Raw genomic sequence first — 20387 nt, 5'->3', positions numbered from 1 at the left:
ATTAGTATTTTTATCTACTCATCAAAACAATCTCTCGTAATCCAAGTACAATCCTGTCTATTTTGGTATTATCTATTTCAGGCCTCTTAAGGATGCATTTCTTCAATCTTATTCTTGCTTTTTTCCTTTGCCATGTCATTTTTCGCTTCTTTGCCTCAGGGTCATCAAAGCATTCTTGTGTTCTTATATCATATTGAAGTAGCCCTCCAGTCTCCATTTTTGAAGGATGGTGGAGTCTGTTAACAGTGCCAAATCTTCTCATTATTTTCACCTCTTGATATAATTGTCCTGGACTGAATAAATTTTTTTCCACCTGTTTCCCATTATGGTCTTCAAAAGTCTGTGTTTGTTGAATAGTTAATTCTTCTGCCAATGTATTTGATTGTTCAATTTCTTCTGTTAAGTTCTGTCCCGATAAAATATTAGTTGTAGTCACAGTTTGAGTTTGTTTCTTCAAGATGCTTTCTAATTCTTTTCCAAAAGCTCTTATTTCATCGCTAGCTGTAGAAAGGAACTGATAAGTTTGGTAAGATATTTCCCACATAGCACTGATTTGTTTTTGAAACTCTTCCACGGTGGAGTTTCACATCTGGTGTTCAAGGTTAATCTTGTTTTTCTTAAATATTTTCTTGATTTTTTTTAAAGAGAAAGTCAAATTGCAATTTCAGGTTTAGCCACTGTGTGTCCTGCAAGTACTTTGAAAGTTCTTTTCTTTTAGTCCGTTTCTTTTTTCAACTTTTTTTAAAAAAACACCCCTGAGCTTGCTCCCCCCTCCCTCTCCACAGGGGGGAAGGTACGTAGCAGCTCACTTAGGTGAAAAGAAGAAGATTAAGGTATAAGAGAGGAATCTTACCACCACCCACCACCCACCCCCGTCTCCTCCACGCTGCTCCAATGTTGCCTGGTGATAAGTTTGACTTCAGCTGTCTGCAGCCTAGTAACTGGCCATATTACTATGGCCAGTCTTTCGTTCGCTGGTACAAACAGAATGCAGGCACTAATGGGGGGGGGTTGCAGCTCCCCCGTGTTTCTGTAAAAGCCCCTCCAAGGTGACTCTTTGGCCCTTTTAGGACCCCCCAGCAATGCGAAACTGGACGTGGAAGACGAGAGCCGTCCTCCAGATGTCCATGTTGGCTGGCTTGGCAAACCGGAAGCCAGATCACAGAAGTTTCTGCTGTGCTCTAACCAGTGTTTCTCAAATTGGCCACTTTAAGATGGGTGGACTTCAACCCACAGAATTCCCTACCCAGAATGGGAGTTGAAGTCCACCCATCTTAAAGTGAGGTTGAGAAACACTGTGCTAGATTAGATCATTGTCAAAAAGGAGGGGGCTTACAAATGACCTAAAGTTGGGTAAGGGTCACATACATTAGTACATCTCCAGTCTGTGAAACTCATTCTACCATGAAGCCAAGATTGTGAGGATTGATGGGACTGAAAAAGGAAAGACTTTGAGGGCCTCCACGACACCACATGGATATTTTCCAGCAGCCAGCCAACAGGCATCTGATTTATTCATTCAAACATCTCAATTAAAGAGACATTTTTCAAGAACCAAACTTCTTCCTGGGTTGATACTTGACCATTGTGCCAAGGGGAACACTGCTGCCTTGGAAGTCTGCCATCGCAAGTGAGATTGGTCCACTGTACTTGTCTGTGTAGGCATCTTTGTGTTCAGTGCTGAACCAATGTTTACCCTTCCATGGCTGGACCCAATGGGAATATTTAATCTGGAAAGGCAGAAAGAAGGGCAAAGAATAAATCTTTTAGAACGTGCTAAGTGGTTTAATTGTCATTTGTTATTCAAATCCTGCCCTTGTGATATTTGCAGCATACAGGATGGCCAAGACAATTTAGAAATTGTAAGATCCTGTGGAAAATTAGTACAATAATTATGAACAAAACAATAATGCTGAAAAGAGGTGCAAATTATACCTAGTTATTTATGTCTGTACTGCTTCAAACACCAAGATAATGTTAGGCAGTTTACATTTTGGGATTAAAAGAATAAAACAGTAAAGATAACTTTACCACTCACAGGGGAGGCAACTCAAAAAGATTAAACCATCAAAATAAATTAAGAAGTTGACTCCCCAGGGCCTGCTGAAAGAAAAAAAAAATTCACAGCTTTTTGAATGCCCAACAGAGTTGAGGCCATGTGGATTTCAGAGGCAGACTCAGTTCCAGGAAGGCCTTCTTCCTAAGATCCACAAGATCAGACCACAGTACTTTACAGCTCAGTCCCCACAACCCTCCAGTTTTGACTCCTTAGTAGAGTTGCTGTCAATGGGCCGGAATGTGAATGCACAACCGAATCCCATTTTTTTGTAAGTTGCCCTTTGTCAATGAGAGTGATTGGGTGGTCATATAAATTTTCTAAATAAAACAAAAAATAAAACAAGAAACCTTAGCAAGTGGAACAGCTACCTGAACTAAGAAGACATCCAAGAAGCAAAACAAGATAGACTGTCCAATAGATCACAAGAGGAGAGGAAAATTAAAATAGCCTCCCCACCATTAGTTGGCTAATAGGAAAGGAGATCATTCTTTGAGTAGTTTGGGCCTAGGTTAACAGCCAATTAATATTTCTTCAATGGAAATTCTTGCTTAAAAGTGAGCTCCTGATCACTCTGTCTGAAATATCCAACAGAGCTAGCAAGAGAAGGGAAGGGAGGCAGAGAAGGGAGAGTTGGCTAGTTTTGAATTTGGCGACTAAGATACAAGTTGAAAAGATGGAGAGGGGAGAAGGATGCTACCAAAGATGGTCTTCAGGAGATCTATTATCCTGCAAACCTGTCATCTTTAATAATCGTGGACTTCAACTTCCAGAATTTCTCAATGGCTGGCTGAGGAATTCTGGTTGTTGAAGTCCAGAAATCTTAAAGTTGCTAAGTTTGGAGACTTCTGTGTAGATGGAACCAGTTGCTATCACATACTATGCTACTAGAGTAGTTAGCCAACTCTAACTGGTTTCAAAAAGCTAGGCAGCATCCAACCTGGTTAGTATTTGGATAGAGGTCTTACAAGAATTCCAGAACAGTAGAGTAGACTAGAAAGTTTTTTAAAAAAACCTTCTGTACTATTGCCAAAAAGACTACACTGATGTGTATGTGGAATCCTCAGATATAATGTGTGATTTGAAGGAGGCTTTTATCTTTTTTCACCACAAATATTTAGAGGAAGTGTAGCATCAATGAGAAAGGGTGTTTCTCCCCCCCCCCGTCTGAAATGGCCTGGCTGACAATGCCAAAGCATGTGGGAGACAATAAGAACCTTCCTAACCTTTTGCAGTTCTTCCTCTGTCAGCTGGTGCTTCTTCCCTTGGTGAGGAACAAGCATATCTTGAGTTGTAGTGGTCCTGAAGATGGGCACTCCAGGCCCTGAATGAGAAATAGAATAATAGAGTAACAGAATTGGAAGGGACCTTGGAGGTCTTTTAGTCCAACCCCTGGCTCAATGATGGCGAACCTATGGCACGCGTGGGCACACGCGCTGCCGCTGCCAGCAGCTTGCACAGGTCCATTAGGCTGCCACTGCCTGGAGCAGCAGCCCCACCCAGCACAAAGGAGGCGAAGCGGCCAGCTACCAAGCTCGAGCAGAGGTGGCAGAGGACGCCCATGCCCAGCGAGCCAAAGGCCACCCTGAGCGGGGAAAGCCAGATCCCCATCGGTGCCATGGCCCCCCAGTCCCAGCTAGGATTGTGTGCCTCTGCCCATCTATGCTGGGCCTCCTGCCCACCTTCCCGTCTGCCAGAGACCCCCTGGATCTCCCCCAACCCTGCCTGCCCCCCCCCAGGCATCCCCCCATGAGCAACATCAAGGTGGCCATGCCCACCCCAGCCACGCCCACCCAGTCTGCCGTGACAACTGCAGCCATGCCCACCCAGTAGGCCACACCCCCATGCCTCTCCTGAGGGCACCACAATGCTGATGCAGCCCTGGCACTTTGCAATAAATAAATGAGTTTGGGGTTGTGGTTTGGGCACTCGGTCTCTAAAAGGTTTGCCATCATTGCCCTATACCATTCCAGACAAGTGACTGTTCAGTCTCTTCTTAAAAAACAGAATATTTAAGAATGAAACGTTGCTTTCCCTCCTACAAAAAAGACACAAAGATTATGAGAATTACACCAAGATACATCTAGAATGGGAGAAAAAAGGGGTGAAAATTATCTCCTCTCAGAACAAACTGTCTGTGTTCACACACATAAACTGAATTACAGTTCATTGCCCAGGCAACTGAGGAACACATGAAGCCACAGAAAAATATAGGTTAAAATAGCTGAACTTGATCTGTTGCATGAATGCAGTCACTAGGTTTGTAACTGACCTGACTCAGTGCAGCATGTGAGCGCACCTACTGGTTGTTTTTCTAACGTGCTGACTCTGTGCGTGGCTTAGGGAGAGACTGTAAAGCACTGCGAAGCGGTATATAAGTGTAAGTGCTATTGCTATTATCTGCTGATTTCAATATGATTATCCCCAATAGCATCTTTTCTCAGAGGTGAGAATGAACAATATTGTTTCATTCTGTCTAATAAACATTCTTTTGGCAGGGCTCCTGATGTTGGAGGGCAGAGTGCTGGGGAAAGTGGACATGATGATACAGGAGATACTTTAGAACATAGAATCATAGGGCTGGAAGGGACCTTGGAAGTCTTCTAGTCCAACCCCCTGTGCCATCCCAGTCAAGCTATTCCATTGATTAATTCTCATGGTCCGGAAATATCTTCTTATTTCTAGGTTGGATCTTTCCTTAACAAGCTTCCATCCTGACTTCTTGTCCTTCTCACTTGGTGCTCTGGGGAACAAGTCAATCCCCTCTTCTCTGAACTACTGGAAGATAATTTTGAAACTTCATCATTTCATAATTGTGTACAACCATCTCATTTTTTTCAAAGGGAAGGCTGGCCACCAGCTGGGGATTTCTTTGTACTGTATACAGGTAGCCCTCGAATGATGACCACAATTGAGGCCCAAATTTCTGTTGCTAAGCAAGACAGTTGTTAAGTGAGTTTGGTCCCATTTTATGACTTTTCTCGCCACAATTCTTAAGTGAATCACTGTGGTTATTAAGTTAGTAATACAATCACTAAGTGAATCTGGCTTCCCCATTGACTTTGCTTGTCAGAAGGTTGCAAAAGGTGATCACATGACTCCGGGACACTGCAACTGTCCATAAATATGAACCAGTTGCCAATTTTGATCAGATGACCATGGGGATGCTGCAACGGTTGTAACTGTGAAAAACGATTATGTCGCCTTTTTTTGCTGTTGTTTACTTTGGCCACTAAACAAATGGTTGTAAGTCAAGGACAACCTGTGTGTGAGTGAGAACCCTGTGAGACTTAGCTCATGAGCCCACCTGAAAAAAAAATAGGATTGTACCTTCATAGTTGAAGAAAATGTAGCTATCAGTTGAAGTCTTGTTTTTGGAATCCAATTTGTGTGTTTCAGGAGGTGGCTGATAGTCAGAATGATGGGTAGTTTGAAACAATGGCAACAACTGTTTATCTCCCAAGCACAGCTTTGTTAGTGGCCGAATCAGTGGCTGGGTCACAAAGTCCTTAGCGTTTAGCTGAGTAGAGAGAAGAGGTGAATCTTTTTATGTGTCCTAAATCTCTCCCCATTCAGCTTCATTTAATAATCCTGAATTTAAAAGCACATTAAGAAAACTATTTTCCTCTCTTCATTTTTTTAGCAGTAAAAATGTGAAATTTATTGCTATGTGATTTACTGTTTAGATGGCTTTTAAGTCTGACACAGATGAATTTTTTTAGGCTCTTAACTGTTATACATCTCTTTTCCTTGACAGCAGCTGAGGATAGGAAATAGCCTAGAAGTATAAAATTATAAGCTAAAATATAAAATTATAAACTAAAAGTAGGAAATAGCTAGAGCAGTGTTTTTTAACCTTGGCAATTTGAAGGTGTGTGGACTTCCATTCCCAGAATTCCTCAGTCAGCATGGCGGACTGGGGAATTCTGGGAGTTGAAGTCTATACATCATCATGGCTGGCTGAGGAATTCTGGGAGTGGAAGTCCACAGCTAGAGAGTTAACTTCTTAACAATGGGAAGAAGAGCTGGGCATTACCTCTTTGTAGTAAAATTGGTTGTTGGTCATACCGGTGCATTTTCTCCTCTCATTGTGATCCCCTAGGAGAACAGACGATTTGTTTTTTTTGTACCCAGAATAGGATGGAGGGCCTAGAAAAACCACAAAGACAGAGAATAGATGGAGACTTAATCAGAACTGTGATTCAGTCCTGGGGTTTTTAGTGCCCGAGAACTGGAGTAAAGAATGTAAATGGTGAGCAGGATCCAAATTCTGCTGCTCCCCATCTTCCCCTCTTCCCTACACATCATTCAGATTCACTCATCCCATACCTTACTCAGGTGTGTATATATAGAGGGGGGGTGTCAAAAGTTAAAGGTATTTTACTTGCAGGATTTTGATCACAAGTTGTGGTCACCATCTTGACGTTTTGCAGACTCCCCTGACTCCATCCATGCCCACATTTTTATGTGGATGAAAAATGTAGTACAGGTAGTCCTCGATGTACGACCACAATAGAGTCCAAAACTTCCATTGCTAAGCACGAGAGTTATTGGGCAGCATCCTCACAGTTACATGATCCAAATTCGGGCACTTGGCAACCAGCTTGTATGTACCACGGTTGCAGCATGTGATTGCCCTTTGCCATTTGGGGTGAAATGATCGCCATCTGTGACCTTCCCAGTTGGCTTCTAACAAGTAAAGTCAATGGGGAAAGCTGGATTCGCTTAACAACTGCATGATTCACTTACCAACTGCAGCGATTTGTTCAACACCTGTGGCACAAAAAAGATTGTAAAATCAGGTGTGGCTCACTTAACAACCACCTTACTTAGCAATGGGAATTCTGGTCCCAAATTGTGGTCGTAAGTTGAAGACTATCTGTATTTCCTTCACAACCATCTCTTGCCTATTTCCTCTGGGTGCCCAGATTAATAATAATAATAAAGTTGGAAGGGACCTTGGAGGTCTTCTAGTCCAACCCCCTATGCCATTTCAGACAAATGGCTGTCCAGTCTCTTCTTAAAAATTTCCAGTGTTGGGGCATTCACAGCTTCTGGAGGCAGGTTGTTCCACTGGTTAATTGTTCTAACAGTCAGGAAATTTCTCCTTAGTTCTAGGTTGCTTCTCTCCTTGATTAGTTTCCATCCATTGCTTCTGGTCTTGCCTTCAGGTGCTTTGGAGAATAGCTTGACTCCCTCTTCCTTGTGGCAGCCCCTGAGATATTGGAACACTGCTATCATGTCACCCCTAGTCCTTCTCTTCATTAAACTAGACATATCCGATTAAAACAATAACAACAAAGTAATTTAGAGCCTTGGTGGAGCAGTGGGCTAATGCCTCCTTAAGTAACACCAGCTGCCTGCAATTAGTGCAGGTTCGCATCCCACCAGGCTCAAGGTTGACTCAGCCTTCCATCCTTCCGAGGTGGGTAAAATGAGGACCCAGATTGTTGGGGGCAATTAAGCTGACTTTGTAATAATGCCGCTGGGGTGTGTGTGAAAGCCCTAATAAGCAGGCATATACATAGAATGAAGGCTACTGCTAAGCACATTGATTGGTGCTTTAGATTGTAAGCCGCCCTGAGTCTTCGGAGAAGGGCGGGATATAAATGGGATTAAAAAAAATAAATACACAAATGCAGCAGGGAAAGAGGAAAATTGACCAGGAAAAGCGTGACTCCAGCAGTCCATTTCTAATGCACAGGGAGCCATGGAAATAATGAGCAGCATAGCAAGAAAGACTCTTATGTCTTTTAGCGGGCAGCTCCTTTCTTCCTACAGAAGCCCCCTCCTCTGAGCACTTGGGTTCAGATACAATCGCTCAGGTACAAAAGGTGGGATTTGTCAAGGCCTCCGAAGATCAAAGGAAGAGGAGGAGGAGGTCTCCAAGGGTGGATTCAAATTATGGGCTAGAAGTTCCCCATCCTCCTCTACATCTTTTGAATTAAGAATATCTCTGAGCACGGAGAGAGTGAATTCCTCTCTTTTGCCCTAAAGGCCATCTTTTGCACATTGAAAAAAAAATACGCTGTTGAAAATGGAATCCATTGAGGGGTCCCTGGTGCCCTCTGAGCTTGGTTGTTTTCTCATATAGTGGTACCTTGGTACTCAAACTGCTTTGAAACTCATCGAATTGCATTTTGAAGCAACAATTTTGTCCCAGGACTCATTATTTGTTTGGTACTCAACACACAAGCTAGGACTTGTCAGCATTAGCTGCCTTGTGACTCACTACATTGTTCCTTATGGGAAAAATCTGTTTGGTATTCATCGTTTTTTGTACTCATCGGGCCTCGCAGAAGCAATTAATGATGAGTACCGAGGTACCACTGCAAATGTTTCATTACCTAAACTCGGTAACATCAACAGTGCTAGTAACTTGCACTGTTAATGTTATCTAGTTTGGGCAATGAAACATCTGCAAGAAAACAACCAAGCTCAGAGAGTAACAAGGACCTCTTGTTCCAACCCTGAGCTACAAATATTCTCCTTTATGGAATCAACTGCTTGACCTTATGAGGCTATTTTGATGACTGGCACAAATGATGACAGAGAGATTTGGGGAAAGTTCCCATGTTGTCCCTAATCTCATCTTAGTGAAATGAATCTCCATGTTTAAGAAGAAAAAGGAACTTTCTCTCTTCCTTTGTCTCTTGTTCTTCCTTCTTTTCAAGATGCCCTTTAAGATATTTCTATCCTTATGTACGTATTAAGGAATCTATAAGAATCTAGTAGCACTTTTTTTTTGAACTTACAGGTGGTTCTCGACTTACAACCATTCATTTAGCAACCAAAGTTAATGAGGGTGCTGAAAAAAAGTTAGGACTGGTCATCATGCTTACAACCATCACAGCATTCCTCATGTGATCAAATTCAGGCACTTGGCAACCAGCATGTAGTTATGCTGGTTGCAGCATCCTAGGGTCACGTGATCATTATTTGTGACCTTCCCAGATGGTTTCTGATTAAAAAAAAGTTAGTGGGTGAAAGCTGGATTCATGTAACAACTTTATGATTCACGGAATGACCACAGGAAAAAGGTAATAACATTGGGTATCATTCACAATTGCCTCACTTAGCAACGGAAATTCTGCTCCCAATTGTGATCATAAGTCAAGGACAAATTCAACAAGCTTTACTAAAAGGCATAAGCTTTCATCAGATGCAGAGAATGTCTTATGTACAATTTCAATTGCCACTAATGAGCCTTTTCCTTCAAATATCACAAACGTCCTTTTAGCATTCATTAACAGCTGGGCGAAGACCGTGCTCTGCATTCAAAATCTATGTCATCCATCCACCCACCCACAAGTATGCACATACACATACCGTATATACTTGAGTATAAGCCGAATTTTTCAGCCCACTTTTCGGGCTGAAAAACCCCACTTCGGCTTATACTCCAGTCAACAAAAAAAAGAACTGTCCCTTCGTTCGGAACAGGCTGCTGAGAGAAGGGAGCGGCAGAGCCTTGCAGAGCTGGCGGCAGTCCAGCGTTGTTTCTCCCCCTCGTGCGTGCGTGTGTGTGTGTCAGACCCACGGGAATGGCTGGTAGGGAAGCGGCATTCCGGCATTCCCCCCCTTCCTGTGTGTCGAGCCCATGGGGCTTGACACACAGAGAAACGCAAATGCCGGACTGCCACCACCTTTACTAGCCATTCCTGCGGGTCTGACACACACACACACACACACACACACACACACGAGGGGGAGCACGATGGGGAGAAACAACGCTGGACTGCCGCCACCTCTGCCAGCCCTGCAAGCCTCTGCCGCCCCGGCGTTGGTGGTCGAGCTCTTCGGAGCCGGCAGAGAATCTCCCGCAGGAGGAGGTCGCGGCTTTCTCTCTTGCTTCGGACTGCAAGGATTTAAACTCCAGGAACAAATCCCGATGGAAGTTTTTTTTAAAAAAATACTCCTCCGGGTTGGACAGGGGACCGAGGCTGAGGTCTAGGGGTAGTGGGGGGGGGCCTCGCGGACATAGATGGGCTCAAGTGGAAGCCAAGCAGCCCTCCCGAATCTGGGCTTCTGGACGGAGCAGCCGGTGGTGCGTTTCAAAAAGCAGAAAAGTTGGATTTTGAACATTTCAGAGGCCGTGGGTCAAGCAGGCTACGCTTCCCCGGGCGCTGCAACGGCACCCGTTTTCCCCGGCGAGTTTTCCCTACCTGGCCCCTGCAGAATCGCGGCGGCGCCCCTGGAGAAGCCTACCCTGAGGCTGCGGCCGATTTTTCCTTCTCCAGGCCTCTGCCGCCCATTTCTGTCTGACACACACACACGCACGCACGAGGGGGAGAAACAACGCTCTGGGCGGCAGAGGCCTGGAGAAGGAAAAATCAGATTACCCCTTCCACACGTAAAACTTCCAGTTTAATTACAAAGGAAGAAGAGAGAAACTTAGATCAACAGCTCACCTTCATTTCCTCTAGGTTGCAAGGGGAAAAATAAAAATCAAAGATCCTTGGAAGTAATGGTTGGAAAAGTTTGCAAGTCTTTGGGAAAGTTCAAGAAGTGAAAGGAATACCCTCCTCTTGAAAGACCAGATAAGGCAGACAGGGAGATGAAGAGTTCAACCGAGTTTCCTCTTTTGTTCAGGCATCTGCACCCGCTGCTTTTAAACTCGCCGGGCGCTGCAACGGCACCCGTTTTCCCCGGCGAGTTTTCCCTACCTGGCCCCTGCAGAATCACGGCGGCGCCCCCGGAGAAGCCTACCCCGAGGCTGCGGCCGATTTTTCCTTCTCCAGGACTCTGCCGCCCAGAGTGTTGTTTCTCCCCCTCGTGCGTGCGTGGGATGAGGCGAGAAACCAACAGCCTGCGTCCGTCTCTCTTTATGTATATTTCTGTATATATCTTATCTCGGGATCTAGACCTTTCGAAGGAGAAGGGGCGGCTGGAGTTCGTGAGTTGCTGTGGGACCCAAGGGTTGGGGGAAGAGAGATGGGAGGGAAAAGGGGAGAAACCTGCCGCTGGCTAGTTCTTTGTCTGATCGGGGAGCCTGAACAAAAGAGGAAACTCGGTTGAACTCTTCATCTCCCTGTCTGCCTTATCTGGCTTTTTGAAACGCACCACCGGCTGCTCCGTCCAGAAGCCCAGATTCGGGAGGGCTGCTTGGCTTCCACTTGAGCCCATCTATGTCTGCGAGCCCCCCCCCACTACCCCTAGACCTCCGCCGCCGGCGGAGGCTGGATCCGCGCTCCGCAGCGGCAGGGCGCGGATCCAGCCGGCGGCAGAGGCTTGCGGAGCGCGGATCCAGCCGCCGGCGACAGAGGCCTGCCTGCTTCTTTCTGCTGCGGAACGAAGCAGCCTGCCTGCTTCTTTCCACTGCGGAACGAAGCAGCCTGCCTGCTTCTTTCCGCTGCGGAAAGAAGCAGCCTGCCTGCTTCTTTCCGCTGTGGAACGAAGCAGCCTGCCTGCGGAAAGAAGCAGGCAGGCAGGGCGCGGAGGTCCGGAGACCTGCCGACGTTTGGGGAGGTTTGGGGAGGTGCGCGCGCACCTCCCCAAACCTCCCCAAACTTCGGCAGGTCTCCGGACGGCGACGGATTGGGAGAGGTGCGCGCGATCGTGGAAGCACCGAAGCCTCGGCCGCGCGCAAGTCCTCGGTAAGCTCCGGGCGGTCACTTGCTTCGCGTCTCCTGAGGGAAGGGGGGGCGACTGGAGCGGGCATGTTTCCTCGCCTGCTGGGCGCCGCGATTTGCCCGGGGAACGCGCGGGCCCCGAATGGCAGCGTGGAGCGAGGAAGCGGACAGCCAGGGCTTCCCCGAGAGCCGCGGCCACACAGGGTATTCCTGTGTATTCAGGCTTGCAAAATGGCGGATCGAGCCTCTGCTGGCGGCAGAGGCTTGCAGAGCGCGGATCCAGCCTCCGCTGGCGGCGGAGGCTTGCAGAGCGCGGATCCAGCCTCCGCCGGCGGCGGAGGCTTGCAGAACGGCGGATCGGCTTATACTCGAGTCAACAACTTTTCCCAGTTTTTGGGGGTGAAATTGGGGGTCTCGGCTTATACTCAAGTCGGCTTATACTCAAGTATATACGGTACATACTTTCTCTCTCTCTCTCTCTCTCTCTCTCTCTCTCTCTCTCTCTCTCTCTGTGTGTGTGTGTGTGTGTGTGCGTATAATGGTACATTGTGCTATTCAATATTGCAGGTAGTTCTCAACTCACAACAGCTTGTTTAGTGACTGTTCAAAGTTATAACAGCATTGGGAAAAAGTGACTAGTTATGACCATTTTCACACTTACAACCATTGCAACAGCTCTAGGGTCACATGATCAAAATTTGGACACTTGAAAACTCATATTTATGACAATTGCAGTGTCCTGTGGTCACATGATAACATTTGTGACCTTCTGACAAGCAAAATAAAGTCAGATTCATTTAAAAACTGTTACTAACTTAACAACTGTGGCAAGAAGGGCTCACTGAACAACTGTCTGTTACTTAGCAATAGAAATTTTGGGCTCAGTGGTGGCCATAAGTTGAGGATTACCTGTATTTCACTTATCACAGGGGGTCACACTGAATTCAGATCTCTAATATATACATTGTGCAGGCTTAACCAAATTGCATATTTAACAGAGCTGGAGACACTGCCTGAGTTGGTGTAATCGTGGTTCCCTCCCTCTCACCATACCAGGTTGCTTCCATAAGTATGATTCAGACATGATAGTAGAAAACCTGTGCTGCCCATCTCCAGGCTGAATGTTTGAATGATGCATCATCGCTGAGGCAATATGTGGGTCATAGCTGTTGAAGAAAAGTTGAATTACTAGTCATTAAAAATAATGAACTTAATACCTTATTAGATTTCTAAGGCTGCAAATAAAAAAAATCAAGGTGTGCACAAAAATTGAAAGCATAAGAACCAATGCAGTCATCAAATCACAAGATAGACAAACTTTACGCAAAGCTGGAGTGTTGCAAATGGCTCTTAAGCATTCAATAGGGCAGCGTTTCTCCGCCTTGGCAACTTTAAGATGTTACCGTTGGCTGGGGAATTCTGGAATCTGAAGTCCCCACATCTTAAAGTTGCCAAGGTTGAGAAATACTAGAATAGGGGATGAATCTCTCTACACAACACTGTTCCCCCTCAATCTATCCTAATAACACAGTGACAAAATGCACACATACAGTACAAATTAGTTCCGCTGTAACTTCAATAGCATTCTCCAAATACATACTATACATTAATTTGCAAAAGGAACCAATTAGAAAACCAGACTTTGTTAAACCCTTAACCTTGTTTCAATATAAAACAGGTTTTAACTAATTAAGAACAACAGTTCCAGTTAACTTTGCTGGCAGGGAATTTTTCATAACGCAGTCCCAATCCATTTGAGGATTGGGGAAGACTGGTATAATCTTAGTCAACAACTACAGCAAAGTCTTTTAATTGTATAAATTTTAAAAGGCCAAATCTCAGGAGATGCTAGGGCCCTATAAAAACAGAGATGATGATAATAATAATAATGATGATGATGTGATGATGATTTAATTACCAGTAGATGGCACCACCTAGCTGACCTTGGCTGAGCTAGGAGACTACAGTAACCAGACTACAGTAATTATCTTGGAAGCCAAAGGCTATAAAATGGATAGATCTTAGGCTATATGCACACACCACACACACACACACACACACACACACACACAAAATGGTACTGTAAATCACTTCCATATTGTTTAAGAAAACTGTTTCATTACCTCCATGTAGTCAAACTTGAGTCAAAAATAATTTTACTTTCTAATGTTTAAAATGAACTTTTTTAAAATCAGAGATGACAACTAGCAACATTGCAAGGGCCATAACACCCTTGAGTGTCACACTGATAAACCTCGTTGCATGGCATCTTGGAAGTCTAGCATTAGAAAGATAAACTATACAGGTAGTCCTTGACTTAACAGCAGTTTGTTTAGTGATTGTTCAAAGTTACAACAGCACTGGAAAAAGTGACTTATGATCATTTTTCAGACTTGTGACCATTGCAGAATCCCCATGGTCACCTGATCAAATTTCAGGTACTTGGCAACTGAGTCACATTTATGACGGTAGCAGTGTCCCAGGAGCACATGATCACCTTTTGTGACCATCCGACAAGCAAAGTCAGTGGGGAAGTTAGATTCACTTAACAAAGGTGTTACTAACTTAACAATCGCAGTGTTTCACTTAACCAATGTGGCAAAAAAAGTCAAAAAATGGGGCAAAATTCACTTAACATCTGTTTCGCTTAGCAACAGAAATGTTGGGCTCAATTGTAATTGAAAGTTGAGGATTACTTGTAAACATTTTAAGCGATTGAAACAAAGACATGAGGATAACCAAACGACATCCAGGTATGTTCCTTAGAAGATTGCTTAATGTGGAAAGGAGTTTGTAACTCTAGGAGGTTTGAGATGCATTATATTAGCATGGCACACAAGAGACTATAGTCTTATCCAACCCAGCCATCCCTTTCTGAGGCAAGTGTTACATTGCATACCGTTGGCCTTCGGGTTCCTGGACGGTGTATGCACGCTTCTGCTCACTCACTGCCTGGCAGTACCGAGGGTCACCAAAGACTATCGATACCATATTCTGCAATAGGAAAATGCGTGAGGCGACTGCAAGTAATGTCTTTCCATCTTCTATTGTGGTGCCATTAGCAGAAGGTGCTTTTAAAATGGTAGGCACAATTGTGTGGAATGAATCCCACCAATGGCTGTGATGTGGGTGGCATTTCTCATCTCAGAAACAGTCTACACCATGTTTCCCTAAAAATATTCAGTTAGTCAATGTCAGAAGAGGAATGCTCAATGAGATGGTCCACCAGGGCCCAATTGGATGGCCCACTAGACAGTCACCAAGGTTTTCCTTATGTTGGGATGAATCTGCCAGTAGCTATTAGCCATGTTAGCTGACTCATATCTCCATGGGTAGAAATGGTCTACCTATGAATAACAGCATCTTGAATTTTACATACCAGCTGTGGAGGTTTTCGAATACCTATAGTATTAGCACCTATAACGTATAATAGCTATATAGCATAGCCAATGGATTAAACTGATGTGCTTGAGTGTCAGGAAAAAATATCTTTGGTGGGACTATCCTTATTCCGTTGCTTTTGTAACTGCTGCTAAAGTAGCTACTGAACCATCCTTTCCTGGGAGAAATTCCTGGGTTTTTTCCTGCTGTAGGCCAGGAAAGCTGAAGTATTAAATTTGTCCTTTCAATGCATCTCCTCAACTGACAAATATAACTGTTATGACCAGGAGTCAGTGATAGTCTTGTTTTTTTAATGAATGTACATATGTCCCTTCTTAAAATAGTGGTAGCGATTGATCACAATAAATTCCAAACTTTATTTTATGCTGAGTAACCAAGTGCTTTTTGTTGCAGATGTTGTTATTCATTTATTTATTATTAAACTTGTATGCCACCTACCTCACTACCCAAGTAACTCATTGTAGTGAGAAAGGGAGGAAACCATGTCCCTATCCACAATGTCTGCCCCATGCATGCTTTTCCTGCTCTCTATCCTGTCCCCATCATTTCTAAGTTAAAAAGCCCTCCAAGTTTTAATCTTTCCTGATAACAGAGTCTTACAGTCATTTCTCATCTGTCATTCAGATCTGGGCATTTCTCCATCTTTCTTAAATTAATTCTGGGTTCTGTGAGGTTCTGTAAAGATCTAGTTGTGGGATCAAAAAATTTCCTCCATCTTTGCTTAGTTCATCCAGTTAATCCAGAACATTGTCAGCTCCTGTTGATTTCCTACCAGAATTTAGGTGAAAAAATTTGTCATTATTTTTTTGATATTAAAAATGCAATCTCATCCAGTTCTGGTTTGGACAGGCCAGCTGGTTTATCTATATTTCTCAAGAACTGTTTATCTATATTTCTCAAGAACTGTTTATCTATATTTCTCAAGAACTTTTCCCCTCTACTACATAATGAAACCATCTTTGCCTCATGTTTTTGTTGGCTGGGTTCCCTGTTTGATTATTTGTGGAGCAGATTTGTCTAATTTAGCTACATTTTCTTCCTCCTCCTGATGTGAGAATGAATATTTTGTACATCCCCTCCCTTAGCTAAGCCTAAATTGGTAGCTAGGAAACACAGACCAGAGGCCAAGTGACCCTCGAGACACACTTACTTCATTGCAGCTCTTGATTGGAGGTGCCCATTCACCTGTGAACTGTGATTGGTAAGACGTGTTGAAATAGCTATGGCCATCACCTCTCAGGGTAGAATCACCTCCTGCCAAAGATCAGAAAATCCATCATGGTGGATCAATCAGAATAGTTATCTAACCAGGCTTTTATTCCACTCCCCCTTTGCCAGATCAGAAAGATATAGGCAACAGATCCATGCATGAATGTTTGTGTGTGAGAGATATAAATTATACTTCAGCAAAGAAGTCTTCTTCAAATGTTGTTGAGTCACCTTCCATATGCCAAACTTCATCCAGCCATTCAACCATCCAACCGTACAACCAACCCACCAGCAATAGCTTCACAAGCTGTCTGGGAAGCTTCCGCCAGTTTTAACAGAGATTGAACTCTAGCACTATTTTTGCACATCATTGCTCCATGGAGCTTAATATTATTTATTTTGCTGGGCAGCAGCAATAGCATGCTCTTCCAAACTTGGCTGAGAATATTTTAGTTGCAGAAGCTAACCGATGTACTTGAAACCACCTGCATTCTATAGAGATGCTACAGCTCAGAGGTTGAACTTTGCCTGCCCATTTTACCTTCCACCAAAAGTTGAAAGCACTCTGCATATGATCAGTGGCACTTGGCTGATAGTCCTGGTCAAAAAAAATTCAGTTTAGGCCCACTGCAGAGTTGTGGAGACACTCTTAATTATTTAGAAAATTAAAAGCAATGCCCAAAGACTGTCCAGGTGCAATTCTAGGATGTAGCTTCATGGACATAAACTGCCTTTAGGAGCCACTCTTTAGAAGTTTTGAACTTGCGATAGGTTTGGCAAACACACCCAGGTGTTGGCTTGGAGCCTTGACGGCAGGTAACACCCCTTTGTAGGGTGGGTAGGACTCCTGGTAAAGGGACTCCGGCAGGGGTTCCTTTTCTTTGTCCCCACTGGGAAAACTGTCATCCCACTTGTCTACACGGTTGGGAGTCATGTGAGGGAGGCTAGGAGGATAAGAATAGCTTTCTCGGGTGATAGAAGTGAGGATGCTCTGGCGGGGATCTGCATGCATTTGGAAGTTGGATGCAGGTGGATTGATAGCAGGTTTTGGCTCCAAAGGCCAGGTTGGATATGACAGGTATGATTCTGAGCGAGTGTCCCAGGAATCGCCCATTTCTTGGTTCAGGACATCAGCGCATTTTGGAGGCAGAATGGGTTGTCGCTGGTAGGAGCCCCACCTAGGAGGATACTCTATCCGGTAAGGGGAGACTACTGTGCTACCCTCAGGCCTCTGGTCAAAGCCCAGCTTGAAATGGGAAGCCCTCAGGAAGGTTTCAGTGGCCAGAGGAGCTTGGATTTTTCGGAAGGAAGAGGAGGGCATTGTGCAACCTGCAGTTAGGTAGCAACCAGGAGAAGATTAGCCAGTGCAGAGGAGGGAAGATAGAACTAGAAGCCAAAAAATCTCTATATTTGGCAAGGGGGCACAGATCTAGAATGCCTATCACGTCTGGATGTTTGCTTAAGTAAGCAAAAGCTTGCACATATCCCTTCAAAAAGGGGACGTGTAGAAGAAAAATAGCCTTCTTCCAGAAATGTGTGTGGTTTAAAGGGCAATAAAGAGCCACAAATTCAATATTTGCAATCTTTCATATGCCATTTGAGTCAATCAAACACACCTTTGTTTTCTGATGGGTTCTGACATTCCAGAATGGAATACAGCTTTATGAATTATGGCATCACAGAAGAGAGAGTACATCCCAACTTAGTGAAGTTCCTTGTGATAGGTTACCCCCTCTGGAGTCAAATGGTCACTAGAGGGCTCTCTCGGACAGCCCACGAACCACCCTTCAGTTACATTTCCTTTCCAGGATGGGCGCTCAGGACTGCCAGGCCCCTAAGCATAAAATAAACAACACCACAACTCATGATTCAGACAAACAAAGACCTTGTGTGGGACTGGAGAAGAGATGGAGCCTATGATGCAGGTCCCAAGCTGTGCTGGGTTAGAGGGAGGGCTGATGGGAGCTACCACTCTTCTGTAACCAGACGTTTTGTGAGACCCAGCATCCATCCCCTCTGATTTTTGCTTTGCCAAATAGACAAGAACACTTACTGACCCTATTTTGGAAACAAACCTGTTTTATCGTTGCAATCAGCTCTCCTATTTCATCTGCTCCACATTAGGTTTGGGCTCACAATGCAGCTTGTAACCCATATTTCAATCAAGATGGACGTTCCATTGCCTACAGCAGTGTTTCTCAACCATGGCGACTTTATGATGTCTGGAGTTTAGCTCCCAGAATTCCCATGGCTGGCTGGGGAATTCTGGGAGTTGAAGTCCACACATTATAAAGTTGCCAACGGTGAGAAACATGGCCTGTTAAAGTCTAGCATGGTGGTGGTGTGTGGATGTGGGTGTGAGAGAGAGAGGAAGGGAGGGAGGGAGGGAGAGAAAAGGGGAGTAGACCTTTGCCAAAATTAATGTTTTATTGGTTACATGGTCATTTCTCAATGAATTACAGGCTATGTTCTACCCAAGTTGCTTCCAGATGTTTACATCTGTTAAATGCTTATTTATTTCTTCCCTGTACAATTTCTGAGAATCAGCTTTAGTGAAACATTTATGTACAGGTAGTCCTTGACTTACAACCATTCATTTAGTGACTACTTGAAATTACAACAGCACTGAAAAAAGTGACTTATGAAGAGGAAACCATTTTTCATACAACTGTTACAGCATCTCCATGGTCACATGATCAAAATTGGATGCTTGGCAACTGGTTCATACTCATGATGGTTGCAATGTTCCAGGGTCACATGATCAAACTTTTGTGATCTTCCGACAAGCAAAGTCAATAGGAAAGCCAGTTTCACTTAACAACCATGTTACTAAATTAACAACAGCTGTGATTCACTTAATAACTGTGGCATGAAAGGTTGTAAAATGGGGCAAAACTCAGTTAACAACTGTCTCACTTAGCAACAAAATTTTGGGCTCAGTTGTGGTTATAAATCAAGGACTATCTGTAGGAGGTGGGGGGATTTGGTTTTTTAAACTCAATTGACAGATTAGAAATAAGCTGGAAGTTACTGTATACAGAATTCTACAAACAGCCATTCAAAACAAGGATAGTATTTGCTGAGTTTACAAGCTCTACAATACCAAACTGTGGTTTAGGGATTTTTTTTTGTTTTTTGTTTTAGCTTAGAACTGTTGTGAAAGTTTAGTTTTATCATCTTCAGGTCCCCAGAAAAATTGCAGCTAGATGTTTTGGGATTACCATTTTCAGAATTCCCCAAATGCTGCAACCAACAACTATTCTAACTAAAGAATTCTGGGAGCTGAACCCGTACAGAGGGCATCTAGTGTAGAAACACTGATTTATGACTTAATTCTTCTTGCAAAGTCAGCCAATTGTTATTTATTCAATAAAGTAATGTTACACAAGTTATTGCTGTGAGCAAAACCTTGGTGTTGAATTTATGATTGATATTGGGGGTTTTTTTATACCAAAGTAGTCAAAAACCTATATCAGATAACACCAATCTGGACACACGTATCATTATTCATTTGCCAAAGACCCTCAAGAACTATCTTTTGTAGCCTCCAGAAGGCTAATAATAAGAGGGGGTATTGAATTATTCTACAGAATATTCCACAGAATATTCTTTATTCTGATATAAAAATTAATTCTGAAGATACATCACCATTAATAGAATCAAAAAAGATTCTAAGTGCAACATGTTTTGTTAAATTAAATACTCTTTCTTGAGAATGGACAGTCGTAAGAGGAAAAAAAGTAGGAAATTAAAATACTGAATTCAGCAGTACAAGAAGCAGAGGCCTCTCCTGAAAGAATATAATTTTATAACACCCAAAGACTTATATATATATTTCTCCTCCTCCTCGTTTTCCATATAATCTTATCTAAAATGATCTTCAATATTGAAAAAACAAATTGGCAACAGAGAGCTGTGCAAATATTTAAGAAATTGATAACATGCTTAGAAATGCGCTCCAGCGTTGACATCCATTAAAAAAGATTAACAGAGTATCAGTGGTTCATGGACTCAGTAGAAAGACATCTTGTAATAACAAAATCTATTACAGGTAGTTCTCAACAATTTGTTTAGTGACCGTTCAAAGTTACAACAACGTTGAAAAAAGTGACCATTTTTCACACTTACTACTGTTGTAGCATCCCCAA

General features: G+C 43.6%; 2 protein-coding genes across 2 annotated transcripts in view; both read right to left on the bottom strand.

Moving 5' to 3' along the window:
• RPL36 (ribosomal protein L36) overlaps window positions 1-9485 on the bottom strand; it is a 343666-nt gene extending 334181 nt beyond the window's left edge. Inside the window, exon 1 of the mRNA XM_083366257.1 lies at window positions 9480-9485. The gene's annotated coding sequence lies outside the window, so the exon portion shown is untranslated. The remainder of the gene's footprint in view (window positions 1-9479) is intronic.
• SAXO5 (stabilizer of axonemal microtubules 5) lies at window positions 1454-17560 on the bottom strand (the record flags this gene model as incomplete). The annotated part of the gene is made up of 10 exons (XM_083350249.1): window positions 1454-1730; window positions 3283-3380; window positions 3469-3641; window positions 4130-4139; window positions 5387-5576; window positions 6806-6829; window positions 12677-12794; window positions 14528-14622; window positions 16181-16284; window positions 17026-17560. The coding sequence occupies 10 exons, from the start codon at window positions 17558-17560 to the stop codon at window positions 1548-1550; spliced, it is 1530 nt and encodes a 509-aa protein (XP_083206375.1). The 3' UTR covers window positions 1454-1547.
• Window positions 17561-20387: the final 2827 nt, after the last annotated feature.

Source organism: Vipera ursinii, assembly GCF_947247035.1.
Source record: "Vipera ursinii genome assembly, chromosome: 1".
NCBI classification, from domain to species: Eukaryota; Metazoa; Chordata; class Lepidosauria; order Squamata; family Viperidae; genus Vipera; species Vipera ursinii.
The sequence above is the reverse complement of the archived record's forward strand: the minus strand, read 5'-3'. Positions and strand labels throughout refer to the sequence as shown.